The following is a 15989-nucleotide window of genomic DNA, read 5'->3' as shown; positions in this document are numbered from 1 at the left end:
GGGACTGAACGTTGTCCCCCCCTCCCAGACTCTGGAAAAGTGGGCGGGGGGTTTCCTTTACGTTGTGCCAGGATGTGTCTGTTTTTCCAAAATGTACAAGTCGCCACGAGAGCTAGGGGCTTCAACGAACAAGCCCTGGAAAAGACTATTTTATTATTTTATATTTTATTTTGTTTTAATTTAACTTAATTTTTATTTATTTTATTTTTATTTATTTATATTTAATTATTTTATTTATATTTATATTTATTTTATTACTTTTCATTTTATTATTTTTATATTTTAATTTTAATTTTAATTTTGTTTCCCAAGGCGCCGGGTCCGGGAGGGCGGTCCCGGGGTGGGTCCCGCCGCGCGGCCGGGCCTGGGCCTGGGCCTGCGCGTGCCCGGGGCGCAGGGCTGGGGCCCGGGGCCCTGGGGGCGCGTCCCTCGTCGTCCGGAGTGTCGCCCCGAGCTGAGCCGGGCTCCCGGGCCCCCCGTCGCCGCCCGGCCCTCCCGCGGCAGTCCGGGGCCTGCGCGCGCCGCCGTGACCCCGCCGCTCCGGGGGCCCGGGGCGACCCCGCCCGGGCGCGGCCGCGGGGCGCATGCGCAGCGCGGCCCGGCCCCGGCGCGCCCGCCGCGGCCGCTAGGTGGCGCATGCGCCCTGGAGGGTGCGGGTGCGGGCCGGCGTCCGGGAGGCCGGCGGCGGCGGGGGAGGCGGGGGCGCCCGGGGGCCGGGCCCGTGTTTACCCGGCGGCGGGCGGGCGCGGACGCGGAGCCTGGCGCGGCGGCGGCGGCGGCGGGATGGTCATGGCGCGTTTCGTCGAGGATTTCTGGGTAAGGCCGGGGGTTGGGGGCGCCGAGCCTCCCGCGCCGGGCGGCGGCCTGCGGGCGGCGGGGGGGCTCCGCGGGCGGGCGGGTCCTCGCGCCGCCGCCGCCGCCCCGGGCCCCGCGGACCCCCTCCCCACCCCCCACCCCCCCCCCGGGCGGCGGCTGTCAGCGCGGCCCCGAGCCCGCCCGCGGCCAGGACGCCGGGACAAAGCGGGGGGCGGGGGCTCGGGGGGCTCCGGGGGGGCTCGGGGGCGGGGCGGGGGCTCCGCGGGCTCCCCTCCCCCTCCCCTCCCCACCTCCCCGCCCCCCGCCCCCCGCCCCCCGCCCGGCCCGCGCTTCCTCCCCGCCTCGCCGCCCGGGACTTGGCCTCGGGGCCTGTTGACAAAGCGCAGGACGCGGCGGGTCGGGCCGGGCTCCGGGCTCCGGGCTCCGGGCTCCGGGCTCCGGGCTCCTGCGCGGGCGGCCCCGACCCCCGTGACCCCCGCGACCCCGCCCCCGCCCCCCGCGCCCGCCGCTCGTCGCGGGGGTGAAGGGCCCTTCGGGGACCGGGCCGCGCACTCCCCGCCGACCCCCGTCCGCGCGCGGTCGGCCGCTGGTCCACAATCTTTTATTTTCTCCCCGCGCCCCCCCCCCCCCCCCCCCAGGGGCACGAATAGGAGACGCGAGGTTTTTTTTTTTTTTTTTTTTTTGAAAGAAACAGCTCTGTGGGGCCGCCCCGGGGCTCAGCGGGGGAGCGCCTGTCTTCGGCCCAGGGCGGGACCCTGGGGTCCCGGGTTCAAGTCCCGCTTCAGGTCCCCGCGGGGAGCCTGCTTCTCCCTCTGCCCCTGCTTCTCTCTCTCTTTCTCTCTCTCTCTCTGACTCTCATGAATAAATAAATACAATCTTTTTTTTTTTTTTTTTAAATCATACAAACTTGGACACCTTCGGGGCTCAGGGTTGGGCACCTGCCTTCGGCTCAGGTCGTGACCGCGGGGTCTTGGGATCGAGTTCCGCGTCGGGCTCCCCGCATGGAACCTGCTTCTCCCTCGGCCTCTCTCTCTCTCTCTCTCTCGTCTCATGAATAAATAAATACAATATTTTATTAAAAAAAATCATACAAACTTGGACACCTGCGGGGCTCACCGTTGGGCACCTGCGTTGGGCCCAGGGCGTGATCCTGGAGACCCCGGATCGAGTCCCCTCTCGGGCTCCCTGCAGGGAGCCTGCTCCTCTCTCTGCCTGGGTCTCTGCCTCTCTTTCTGTGTCTCTCATGAATAAGTAAATCTTAAATAAAAATGAACAGCTTTGTTAAGCCACGGTTCACGCACTATATAGTACACACTCATTTAAGCATACAGCTTAGGGGTCTTTCTGCGTTCCTTTGTATGCATCCCTGCGGCCGTTGTAGAACAGGGTCATCAGCAAAGAATCCCTGTACCACCAGCAGCCGTGACCCCTGTCGCCCCTAGGTCAGCCTAGGCCGTTAGGCATCTGCAGGCTCCCGCCCCTATAGTCCTGGTCTGCGGGTCTTGCGGCCTGAGTGGGATCGTCTGCGTTGCGCTGTGCATGGGCTTCCTTCCTTCCCTTAGCATGTTTCCCCGGTTAATCCCTGAGCTGCGTGCATCAGCGCTTAATTACATTTTATGGCCGAACCTGCCACTGTCCTATCTACTCATGAGTGACGGACGGTTTGGTGGGTCCCACTTTTTGGCTATCGTGAGTAATACCGCTGTGAACATTTTTTGTACAAGTCGTTGTGGGGAAGTATGTTTTCATTTCTTTTGGGAATGGAATTGCCGGGTCATACTGTTGTTACTCTTTAACGTTTTAAAAAACTGCCGAACTTTCCCAAAGTGACTGTCTGGTGTACCGTCCCACTGGCAATGTCTGACGTTCCAATTTTTCTACATCCTGGTCAATCCTTGTTATCCGTCTTTTTTATTACAGTGGATGGGTGTGAAGTATTATCCCATTGTGCGTTTTTTTTTTTTTTAAGATTTTATTTATTCATGAGAGACACAGACAGAGAGGCAGAGACACAGCAGAGGGAGAAGCAGGCTCCGTGCAGGGAGCCAGATGCGGGACTCGATCCCAGGACCCAGGGTCACGACCTGGGCTGAGGGCAGGTGCCCAACCACTGAGCCACCCAGGCGTCCCTTGTTGCCGGTTTGATTTCCGTTTCTCTGATGGCTGATGTTAAGCACCTGTTCATGTGCTTATTTATATATTTTCTTTGGAGAAATACCTTTTTAGATTCACTGCCCATTTTTAAATTAGGTTATTTGTTATTTGGAGATAACAAATAAATACCTATAAATTTAGGTATTTATTTGGAGAAATACCTTTTTAGATTCACTGCCCATTTTTAGATTAGGTTATTTGTTTTTATTACTGAATTGTAACCGTTTTTGTTTTTTTTTTTTAATTATGGGTAGTCTTTTACCAGATATATAATTTTGTAAACATTCTCTCCTGTTTTGTGGGCTGTTGTTTTCATTCTCTTGATGGTGTCCGTATAAAAAATATATTTCTTATATTTATTTTGTTTTTAAAAATTATTTTTAATTGAAGTATACTTGACACACAATGTAGTCTCAGGTGAATGATATTCCACAATTACATATATTATGAAATGTTCACCAGTGTGCCATTACTGTCTTACACTATTATAGTATTAGTGACTCTATTCCTATGATTGTACTTGTCATCTTCATGACTTATTTATAATAGTATGTTTGAACCTCTTAACCGCCTATTTCACCTATCTCCATCCCCTCCTCCCCTGGCAGCCACTACTTTTTTCTCTATATTTGTGAGTGTTTCTGTTGTTTTTGTTGTTGTTTTTCATTTGTTTTGTTTTTTTTAGATTCCATATATAAGTGAAATAATGGTATTTGTCTTTCTCTGACTTGTCTGTCTTAGCATAATACACTCTAGGTCCATCCATGTCAGATGGCAAGATTTCATTCTTCTTTATGGCTGAGTAATAGTCCATTGTGTATGTATACATCTCCTTTATTCATCTATGGATGGACACTTAGGTTGCTTTCCCATCTTGGGTATTGTAAATAATGCTGCAGTGAACACAGGGGTTCATAAATCTTTTTTTTTTTAAATTTTTAAAATTTATTTATGATAGTCACACAGAGAGAGAAAGAGAGAGACAGAGACATAGGCAGAGGGAGAAGCAGGCTCCATGCACCGGGAGCCCGATCCCGGGTCTCCAGGATCGCACCCTGGGCCAAAGGCAGGTGCCAAACCGCTGCGCCACCCAGGGATCCCCCATAAATCTTTTTGAATTCATGTTTTCGTTTTCTTCAAGCACATACCCAGAGGGGGAATTATTGGATTGTATGATACTTCTATTTTTGATTTTTTGAGGAACCTTCACGTTATTTTCCATAGTGGTCGCGTGAATTTACATTCCCACCAACAGTGTGCGACTGTTCCCTCTTCTGCACAACCTTGCCGACACTTGTTACTTTTTGATAGTAGCTATTCCAACTGGTGTGATGTAATTTGATATTCTCCTTTGACGCGTCAGTTTTTAATTTTGATGAAGTCTAGTTTATTACTTATGCTTTTGTTTTATTAAGAAGTTTGTCCTAACCTATGGCCACAGAGATTTATTTGTTTTCTTCTGTGGGTTTTATAGTTTTAGCTCTTCTGTTTAGGCCTAGGATCCATTTGAAGTCAGTATTTGTGTGTCGTGCCAGGAGTAGGTTCAGCTTCATTCTTTTGCGTGGATATCTGGTCTCAGTACCTTTGTTGAAAGGCTCTTCCTTTCTCTGTTAAAAAATCTTGGCACTCTTGTCAAAAATCAGTTGGCCATATGTTTATGGGTTTACTCCTTAATTTTCGGTTGTATTTCATTGTCTATCCTTAACACTGTTTTGATTACCATGGCTTTGCAGTAAGTTTGGAATCAGGAAGTGAGAGTCTTCCAGGTTTGGTTGTCTTTTTCAAGATTGTTTTTGCCTATTCTTGGATCCCTTTCGTTTCAGTGTGAATTTTAGGTTTACTCTGTCAACCTAATTAATTAGTTAATATATAACCTATCAACTTCAGACTTTAGGTTTTAGGCAACTTATAAGACTATTATGAGAATTTAAAATTGGCATCCCAAAATGTTTTCTCTTTAAAAAAAGTTGATTTAAGTAGTCTCTATACCACCCCCCGCCCCCGAACCAGCATGCTCTTGTGACTAAGCCAGCCAGCTGCCTCTTGCACGTTTTTTGATGGATGAAAGTGTTTTTGAAGCTTGCTAATGACTTAATTCCAAAATGTATATTAAGATTTTTTTTAAAAAATTGAAGTATAGTTTACTACAAATTGTACAGTAACATTTTAAAGTTCTCTTTTGTCTCAGTTAATTGAGCTTTGAACATAGCCTCGTCTATTGTTTTTGGCTATTATGAGTAATGCTTTCTATGAACATTCTTTGTACTAGTTTTTGGGTGCCCCTTGTTTGTCCCTCTTAAGGGACAGACAGGACTAAATTTGGATATCTGAAATCTGGAGAGAATTCCCAGTCTAATTTGTTTTTGTCTTTGCTTCACTTTCTCACTATTGAATACAGTTAAAATAGATTGCATTTTATTTACTTCCAAGCCTGGAATTGGGACTGAAAGCTCTAAATTGGAGCTTTATAAAAAGTTCCAAAGGAGGACTAAATGAACTAGGAAAGACTAGGAACAGGAACTAAATAACTTCTGAGAATCTGATAGTTGTCTAAGACAACTTAAAAATTTACGTATTTTAGCATCATTTATAGCTTCTTGAAACAGAGAAATTACAATATTAATTTCACTTTTCTCCCCTAATATTTAAAGTGGCACTGCCAAAACAAATAAAGCTTGTCAAAGTGAGGTAATGGGAAACTTTTAAGTTTCTAACCAAACAACCTATTAATTGTTGTTTTCCCCGCGTATAGAAAGACAAACTTTTGTTGTGGCGTTTGTTAGAGGAAAGTTTGAATCATGCAAACTATTTTCAAGTCCTTTTGAAAGTAGCACATCCTGCCTTCTTCTTTAAAGTGTAGTTTTTCTTAACTAAAACAGTATGCTGTGTTACAAATTACTTAATATTATACTTTGAAGAGAAAAATGTATTTAAAACTTCCCACAGAACAGGTGTTTTGTTGCTGATAAGTCATTTTTTGCCACAAAGTATAGTGCCTTTGATAATCGAGTTGAAATGTTCTTCTTTTCCATTAACATTGGTTAGCAAAATTAATTTTGATAGCAGAAATCCACACCATTGCCTTAATATTTAAAAACAGTTGTTAGTCCTCCAAAAGATGATGTAACTTTAAAAAGATATTTACAGGTACAGCAAGGAAGTGTCTCTGTATACTGGTTCTTTCTCAGAGTAGGATACTAATTTATAATGTTCTTGATTGTGTCAACATTGCACTATACTAATTAGAATGGCTTTATATATGTATATTTTTTAAGATGTTGTTTATTTATTCATGACAGACACACAGAGAGAGGCAGAGACACAGGCACAGGGAGAAGCAGGCTCCCTGCGGGGAACCTGACGCGGGACTCGATCCTGGGACCCCAGGATCACATCTGGAGCCAAAGGCAGATGCTCAACTGCTGAGCTGCCCAGGCATCCCTAAGATGGCTTTATATTTTTATATAAACCCAGATTATTTAATTGAAGAGTTAAATTTTTTAAAAATTTGCCTTTTTAAATTCCAGTATAATTAACATACAATGTTATATTAGTTCCAGGTGTACAATATAGTGATTCAGTAATTCTGTACATTACTCAGTGCTTACCATGGTTAAGTATGCTCTTTATCCCCAATTACCTATTTCCCCCATTCCCAAACTCAGCTCCCTTCTGGTAAGCATCAGTTTATTCTCTATAATTCAGAGTCCGTTTTTTGGTTTGTCTCTTTTTTTCTTTGTCTTGTTTCTTAAATTCCAGATATAAGTGAAATCATATTGTATTTGTCTTTGAGTTATTTCGCTTGGCATTAGCCTCTGTAGATCCCTCCACGTTGTTATATGTGGCAAGGTTTCATTCTTTTTTATGGATGAGTAATATTCCATTGTGTGTGTGTGTGTGTGTGTGTGTGTGTATACACACTACATTTTTTATATATTCATCTGTATAGATGGACCTTTGAGTTCCTTATGTATTTTAGCTATTATAAATAATGCTGCAGTAAACATATGGCTGCATATATCTTTTTGAATTAGTGTTTTTGTATTCTTTGGGTAAATACCCAGTAGTGGAATTGTTGGACCATACAGTAATTCCTTTTTAGTTTTTTGAGGAATCTCTGTACAGTTTTCCACAGTGGCTGCACCAGATTGCATTCCCATCAACAATGCATGAGGGTTCCTTTCTCTCCACATGTTTGCCAACACTTATTTCTTGTGTTTTTGATTTTAGCCATTCAGAAGGGTGTGAGGTGATAACTCATTGTGTTTGTGTGTTTTTAAGATTTTATTTATTTGAGAGAGAGAGGGCGAGCATGAGCAGGGGGAGGGGCAGAAGGTGAGGGTGCCCAAGCACTGCCGAAGCACCTGGAGCCTTTCGCAGGGCTCGATCCCAGACACTGAGACCATGACCTGAGCGGAAATCAGGAGTCAGATGCTTAACTGAGCCACCCAGGCGCCTCTCTCTTGGTTTTGATCTTCATTTCCCTTATGATGAGTGATGTTGAGCATTTTTTCGTGTGTCTGTGGCCATCTGTAAATTTCTCTGGAGAACTATGTCTTCTGGTTTTTTAATTGGATTATTTGTGTTTTTGGTGTGGAGTTCTAGAAGTTCTTTATGTATTTTGGGTACTAACTCTAATTTTTTTTTTTTTTTTAAGGAATGGATTTCATTGGTGATAATATTTTTTTTTAAAGATTTTATTTATTTATTCATGAGGGACACACACACAGAGAGGCAGAGACACAGGCAGAGGGAGAAGCAGGCTCCCTGTAGGGAGTCCGCTGCGGGACTCGATCCCGGGACCCCGGAGTCACGCCCTGGGTCGAAGGCAGACGCTCAACTGCTGAGCCACCCAGACGCCCTGGTGATAATTATTTGAAGGGAAAAAAATACAACGTAGCTGATTTAAATATCTTATAAATCTCATTTTGCATAGTAGTCCTGATCTCTATAAATTCTTTAGCATATATCACATTGTATTGAACTGACATTTTTAGTTTAGGTGACCTTTTCCAAAGATTATTTCCAGTCAGCACATCAAGAATGAAATAATTAGGGGCGATTGGGCTTAGCGGTTGAGTGTCTGCCTTCAGCTCAGGGCGTGACCCCAAGGTCCAGGGATCGAGTCCCGCATCGGGCTCCCTGCAGGAAGCCTGCTTCTCCCTCTGCCTGTGTCTCTGCCTCTCTCTCTCTCTCTCAGTCTGTCTCTCAGGAATAAATAAATACAATCTTTAAAAAAAAGAACGAAATAATTATCTTGGGTGTTTTTTATCCTGAAGTACTTCTGTGTTTCTTGTCCTTATTTTTTTAATTGTTTAACCAGTACAGAAGTCTCTTTCCAGTCTGTTGATTTCACTGGTATTGTCATGTTTTACTTCTAAATAAATTTGGAGCACTTGGTTATATACCCAAAAGTTGATCTATTATTTACATGAATAAATTGAGAGGATTAAAATTTTTTTAAAGCGTGGAATTGCTAATAATAGGACTTTGGAATGTGGAACATTATATTTTTGCTTGATTTTTTTTTTAAGATTTTTATTTTTTTGAGAGAGAGAGCGATCACCAGCAACGGGGAAGGGCAGAGGGAGAAGCAGGTTTCCCACTAAGCAGAGAGCCCTATGCAGGGCTGTATCCCAGGGCCCTGGGATCATGACCTGAGCAGAAGGTAGAGGTTTAATGGACTGAGCCACCCAGGTGTACCCTTTGCTTGATTTTCTCAATCTAAATTTAGTATTCTAGATGAGAGACTTAAATGCATACACACACATATTCTTGGGGATATATCCATATACAAATTTAAATATATATATTTTTAGAAAATTAGTTGAGGTGATTATAAAAACCCAGAATATAGACTTTTTTTTTTTTATTACTTGAAAATTTCAAATACTGCTTATTATATCCCATTGGGTGGTCTGCTGAAATTTAAAAAGTCTATGTGTATGTATATTTACATATACATTAATTAACAGATTTGCAAAATTTACATGGTTCAGTATTCAAAAAGTGCCTAAATCCTTTTTTATTTTTATATTTTTGTACCCCAGCCATTAAGATCTCCATCAAGGCCATAACTGTTACCAATTTCTTATAAGAAATAAGAATAAGAAATTTCCAGAGATGATCTCTGCATACACAAGCAAATTATATAAACTAAATGAAAATGTGATCTTGTATAATTGTTAGCCAGTTAGCCATGCCCAAATTATTTTCAGCTGCGACAAGCTAGGAACATGCAAACTACCACATTCATCTAAGTTGGTTCAAGTAGACTTGACAGATAGACATTATAAATCATAGTCTTTTAGATGGCAATAAATTTAATTGTGAGGTCCTTAAAATTTTCAGGGAGTGGAATGGTGGTTTGTTTTGTATTTTTGCCTTACCTGTAGGAGAAATTTGAAAGTGAGAAATTGATACCGATTGAGTCTGCTTAAGTTCAACTGGGGGGAAAGACTTTAACATTGACATGGAACGGATAAAAATTTGCTGTCTGGATTCTTTTCTACCCTACACACTAAATCTTGAATGCTCTAATCCTTTCAGAACTACTTAAATTATTTAGGCAAAGGCATAGGAGAAGGTATTCTTCATATTGTCCTGTACATTTGGTTAGCATAACTCTTTGGAAGTACTTTTTTTAGTCCATTTTTTTTTTGAGATTATCCTTCCTGGTTTTATAATTCTAAAACATTTAACAGAAGCACCCTAAGAAATCCATATAGAAATATGGTGCCATGGAGATGTAGAGGGAATGAGTTTGGTTTTTCCAGTTTATCTAGTGTGGAAAATTTAAAGAATACTAGAGTTGGAAGAATGTAGCAATTGGTCCACAGAGATGAGCATAAACTGGTCAGATGTGGGTGATAAACGAAAACAGTACAACAGCAACTGAGACCTAAAATGGTAACTGTTGGTGAAGTTGCTAGAGGATTTTGCTGGTATTCGGATTCAGAGGATTAAATTGAGAAGTGATTGGTGGACTGTGTGATGAAGTTAAGACACCCGAGTCCATCAGTTCTATCAGGGACAAGCTCCTTGATGGAACAGCAGAAATAAAGGTCACAGAAGATGTGACAAGCATGTTTGGTTGCCTGTAGGGAAAAGATAGGAAGGTGCGGTGTAAGTACAGCAAATTGGTGATGCTGGACCTTAATCCTAAGAAGTATTAGTTTTTAATTGTTTGAAATGAGCCAATGAAGATGGTTTTCTTATTTAATTATAACCATTGTTATGTGATAGGTAGAGCATAGAAGAGTACAGAAGAAAATTAAAATTATATATAGCTTTTCCATGTGTCCTCTAAGATCTTTAGAAATACAAGATTCACAGTGTGTTCTGCTGTATTTTTCTAAAGCTTGGTATTTTCAAATGATATTACCATCAAGCATTTTTGTCAGATGATTAAGTATTCTTTGAAAATATTTTGCAGTGACTTGCATTGGTTTCCATGGAATGAAGAGGTAATTTTTAAAACTATGCCCTGTTTGAATATTTAGGTTATTTTCATTTTTTTTTCATTTATGAATTAGGAGGAGATTTAACTATTATGAACAAGATGTCAGTTTAAGAAGGTAGTCTTTGACTTTAAATGCACAGATTGAAGAGTTTTGGAGAAAGCTGATGTTGTATTTATTTTTTTCCATTTTGAGATTAATGAACATTCATTATAGAATATTACAGAAAATTTAAAAGTTATGAAACAAATTATCTCCTAACTCTTTGCTTCTGCTATTTTTGTTGAATCCATATCAATCTATTTGATGGCTTAAAGGATTTAACTAATTGAAGAGATTAGAGAATATATCTGAGAGGTTAGAAAATATAGTAAGATTTCTTCCCATTAGTCAACCGACAAATGTGTTTGAGTGACTTTTGTACCTGTATCAAGTAGTTCTGACTGCTGAGCAGTGCTCATTTTACATCTTTAATTATTGTTTTCTGCTTTAAAAACATCTTGCCAATGGTTGTGTAGTATAGTTTTGATGATCATGTATGAAAATTTCAATGTATAAATAGAAGGTTAACAAGAAGAGATTGTAACTTGTGGTTAAATGTGCTATTCGCTTATAGAAAAACTGCTTACATAAGAGCTAGAGCAAAAGGAAAATGTAGAGTGGTAGGAAGTGATGATATTTATTTATTACCTTTGAGGCGGTTTGAGGTTGAGAGGAAGGTTAGGCATGTTATTTGCTGTTCACATGATACCACCTTCTGACTCTTTGATTCCCTTCCAAAAATTCTTTTAAAAATTTAAAAAGGAGGGGCGCCTGGGTGGCTCAGTCAGGTAAGCGTCTGACTTCAGCTCTGGTCCTGGGATGGAGCCCTGCATTGGGCTCCCTGCTCAGCAGAGAGTCTGCTTCTCCCTCTGCCCCTCTCTCTTTGATCTTTCTTGTTCTTACTGTCTCTCAAATAAAATCTTTAAAAAATTTTTTTCAAAAGAACAAGGTAAAAATCAACTCTTCAGTTTTGGTCTGATTGTATAGTCTACCCTATCCTCTGCCTGTTTTTCAGATCTTGGAATCATCAAAAGTGAACGACATCTAGGGTTTTTTTTTTTTTTTTTTAAAGATTTTATTATTTATTCATGAGAGAGACAGAGGCAGAGACACAGGCAGAGGGAGAAGCAGGCTCCCTGCAGGGATCCCGACATGGGGACTCGATCCCGGAACTCCGGGATCACGCCCTGAGCCAAAGGGAGATGCTCAACCACTGAGTCACCCAAGTACACCTCAGGCTTTTTGTTTTTAGTATTTAGTTTACTGTTGCTCTTAAAATGTTCTTTGAAGGAGAAGTTCCAGGCCATTAGCCAAACTCACTGGGATTTATAGCTTTGTGCTTTTCCACTATTACTATTCATGGATCTTAAAAACCGAGGTATGTTATATCTAGATTTTTTTCACAGCTTTGTTAATAGAGGTGCATTTTTTCTTCAAGTGAAAAGATATTGGGTTGTATTTTATATTTATTTTAAAAAGATTTAAGTATAAAGGGATGTTATAAAATCAACCAGAAGAAGATACCTTTGAGTTTCCAAAATAGGTATGATGATGTATTCAGACTTTTTAACTTGAAATTTCAAGTATGTCTTACTTGTGGATTCTAAATTACAGTGGAAAAAAAAATCTGAATGTTTCCAATGACTTTGTGACCTTACTTGTAACTTAATTATCTTTTTAGCTAAATTTCAGTTTAATTGATAATTCTAATGCAAAACTATGCATAGTGTGATCTCATTTTCATAATAAAAAGTTAACATGTTAACTTGTTACTATATGTATGGGAAAAGGAATCTGGATTGATAAACATCAAATTGTTAAGTGTAGTCAAATTAAAGTGTGGTAAGTATGGGAAACAATACATCCTGAGAAGTTTGTGGTTTTTCTTTTTTCTTTTTTTTTAAAAATATTTTATTTATTTGAGGGAACGAGAGACTGAGAGAGAGTGAGTGAGTACATGAGCAGCAGGAGGGGCGAAGGGAGAGGGAAAAGCAGACTCCTGGTTGAGCAGGGAGCCCCAAGTGGGGCTCAGTCCCAGGACCCCGGGTTCATGACGTGAGCTGAAGGCAGACGCTTAACCGACTGAGCCACCCAGGCGCCTGAAGTTAGTGTTTTCTTAAAGGACTTGTACAGTTCTGTACTGAACATCTTCAAAGGATAAGATTTTTTTTCCTACTTCATATTAGGAATTATTTCAAAGATTTTTAAGACTTGTTTATATCAGATTATAACAAGATTTTGTTTACCCCAGGCCACAGTCATTGGACTTTTATGTAAGTGTCAATGCTCTTTGCAAAGTGCATTGAGACCAGCCCATAAAAAATCTTATCTTAGTGTAAATCTTCAAAATAATTGTCTTCCTTGTATCAGCAATGGTGTTAATAGCTGCTTTTGTCAGTTAATACTGCAGATTTCTCTGCAAAAGTTTATTGATTGAAATGGATAAAAATACCTGCTTACACCTTTGACAAATTTATTGTGATATATTTTACATATTATGCAGTTCACTTAAAGTGTACAGTTCAGTGGTTTTGCGTAATAGCGATATTTGCATCCATCATCATAGGCAGTTTTAAAACTTTTTCATTATCTCAAAAAGAAAACCTGTACCTTTTGTCACAACCCCTCTCCCTAGCAACCCACTCATCTACTTTCTATCTCAGCATATTTGCTTATTCTGGACATTTCATATAAATGGAATTCTACAGTATGTGGTCTCTTGTGTCTGACTTCTTTAACTTCGTGAAATGTTTATGATGTTAAGTCTCATGCATCAGTGTTCGTTTTTATTGCTGAATTATATTCCATTTTATGGGTATACCCCGTTTTGTCTTTTTAGTTACTGGTTGATGGACATTTAAATTGTTCCTAACAGGGACAGCCTGGGTGGCTCAGCAGTTTAGCACCGCCTTTTTAATCAATGGAAAAAAGCAAGACACAATTACCATGACAGCCAAAAATAATCTAATGTTAGGAACAATTTTTTTTAAAGATTTTTTTGTATTTATTTATTCATGAGAGACAGAGAGGCAGAGACACAGGCAGAGGGAGAAGCAGGCTCCAGGCAGGGAAGCCCGACGTGGTACTCGATCCCCGGTCTCCCGGATCACACCCTGGGCTGAAGGTGGCGCTAAATTGCTGAGCCACCCGGGCTGCCCTGTTAGTGCCTTTTGAGGCAGGCTTCTTCTGTATCACATCCTTATTAGAATGAGTTTTCTTTGTCTTTCCAAATGAAGACCTGAAAGATGGAATAGCTAGTACTGTTTCCTAGGGTGTATTATTGCTGCTGTAGTACTGTTGTTGTATTGTACTAAATAAATAATCCTCATTTCCTTATTGTATTGTATGAAATAAATAATCCTCCAGAACTAATGTGTTCTTTGGATATCTGAAGTTCTCTAATAAAGAGCTTACTCCTGCAAAGACTTCTTAATTTCTGAATATAATTTAACCTTTTCTTAATTGTTTAATGTTTCTGATACTGTAACAGTGAAGCAGAAACACTCAGGACTTTATTGCCCGAATTACTAGATGGTCTCAAAGTTCTTACCTCCTTTAAAAAAAAGATTTTTTTTCTTTCTCTTGTAAGCCTGGTAAATAGTATTTTTAATAGTCCCTGTGCCTGTTTTGAATAGCCCTTTACTCCCACCTTATTTCTAATTTGAATATGCATAATGCATATTGGGAACCCAGGTAGCCTGACTTGTTAGATTTTTTTTTTTAAGAAGATTTTTATTTATTTATTTGAGAGAGCACAAGAGCATGAGTGGGTGGTGGAGAAGCAGACTCCCTGCTGAGTAGGGAGCCGGGATGTGGGGCTTTATCCCACGACCCTGAGATCAGAACCTGAGCTGAAGGCAGATACTTGAACAACTCAGCCACCAGGTGCCCCCCTGATTGTTAGATTTTGTGCAAATGAGAACTAGTAGATGTCCAGTAAGAATTTTGGGGTGTGAGAGCTTCAGACTTTGATTTTATGGTTTTAGTATTTAGATTAGATTTTTTTTTTTTAGGGTTCAGGGCTATACTGGGAATTGGTGGATAGTCTAATTATGTGTAAATTTATGTATTATATTCAAGTAATAAAATTCATCCCTTTGAGGATTCAGGCCCTTTATTATTTTGTCTGCAGCTTTACATACTAATCTGCATGATGATGTATTTTTGCTTGCTTATATAAACTAGTAATAATGGTTACCTCAGAGAATAGTCTTCTTTTGGCTAGGATAAATTTCCATGAAAAACCTACAGATAGAAGAAAAGCAAAGTTAGATAATAAGTTTTTGATCTTAAAAATGAAAAATAGGAGCCAAATGGATATGTTTGGATTCATTAGTCTGTGTTTTTATGTTGTGTTCTTATTGGTAAATAGAAATGGATGTTCAGAATGCTGAGTATATTGTCTATATTATCTCATTACAAATACCACATTTTAATTTATTGTATATATGGCAAAATAATTACTATTTCTATATTAGTTTACAAGTTTGTTAAGGATTCCTTCAACATAACTGGAAGTTCTTAAAATAGGTTTCCTGTTTTTGGTGAACTGTAAAAATATTAGGTTTCATATTGTGTAATTCTTGCTTATTGTATTGCTATTTCCAACAAATACATTGAATTCATTATTTTCATGGAAGAAAAACTACTAATTGTAAAGAGAGTTTAGTTTAGCTTAGTTTATTAATAGTCTTATTTCATTTATAAAATTGATATTTCTGTCTTCTTCCGTATGACTTACTAATTTAGCATTTATTGGAAAAAATGGCAGTAAAGGTTTTCTAGGGTTGTGTAGTGGTCTTGTTCTCTTAATTTCTCATTAGTTGAGGATTAACCAATGACTGTTACTGCTCTTTTGTTAAAATTTTATCTCCTTTCTCACTTCTCAAGTTGTTTAAGTTTACTAAAAGATTTATGTTAGCTATTATAAAGCATTTTGTGGTATTGAATGCTTAAGTGACTAATAATAGGCTCTTGTGACTCAGAAGTCAATAATCAGGAATCCCTTAATGTGTATTAAAGGAATTGAAATGGGCTTTGGTCATGTATTTAAAAAGATCTATGGTTATCTTTTCTAAATTACACTGCATGTTATTTTTTTAAAATTTCAGACCTAATTCCATTAATATAGTCATAAGTGATTATAGAATGTGTTCATGTATGTTTAATGTGTGTATGTGTATATATATATATATATATATATATATATATATATAGTAAATTTTAAACTTTGTCAAACTGTGTAGTATTCCTTTGATACAGTTTAAAGTCATACAATGAGCACCAGTGGTTCAGTTAAAGAGAAGTAGCTCACCTGCATATTAGAATTGCATATTGGTTAGTATAGGGTTATTCTTAAGTCATTTTAATCTTTATTTGTTGTCATTAAACTAAAAATCTTTTTCAATTTTAGGGGGAAAAAAATAGTGGCTTTGATGTCCTGTACCATAATATGAAACATGGACAGATATCAACAAAAGAACTAGCAGATTTTGTGAGAGAAAGGTATGTATTTTT

General features: G+C 40.0%; 1 protein-coding gene across 3 annotated transcripts in view; it reads left to right on the top strand.

Moving 5' to 3' along the window:
• Positions 1-688: 688 nt before the first annotated feature.
• Positions 689-15989, top strand: part of FCHO2 (FCH and mu domain containing endocytic adaptor 2) — a 116552-nt gene continuing 101251 nt past the window's right edge. For all 3 annotated transcript variants that reach the window (XM_072745362.1, XM_072745361.1, XM_072745360.1), the window contains exons 1-2: positions 689-816; positions 15886-15977. In XM_072745362.1, coding sequence (XP_072601463.1) covers positions 784-816; positions 15886-15977 — 125 coding nt within the window. In that variant the 5' untranslated portion in view covers positions 689-783. The remainder of the gene's footprint in view (positions 817-15885; positions 15978-15989) is intronic.

The sequence above is a fragment of the Vulpes vulpes genome, unplaced genomic scaffold, assembly GCF_048418805.1.
Source record: "Vulpes vulpes isolate BD-2025 unplaced genomic scaffold, VulVul3 u000000652, whole genome shotgun sequence".
Lineage (NCBI taxonomy): Eukaryota > Metazoa > Chordata > Mammalia > Carnivora > Canidae > Vulpes > Vulpes vulpes.
This window is presented reverse-complemented; position numbering and strand designations above follow the sequence as displayed.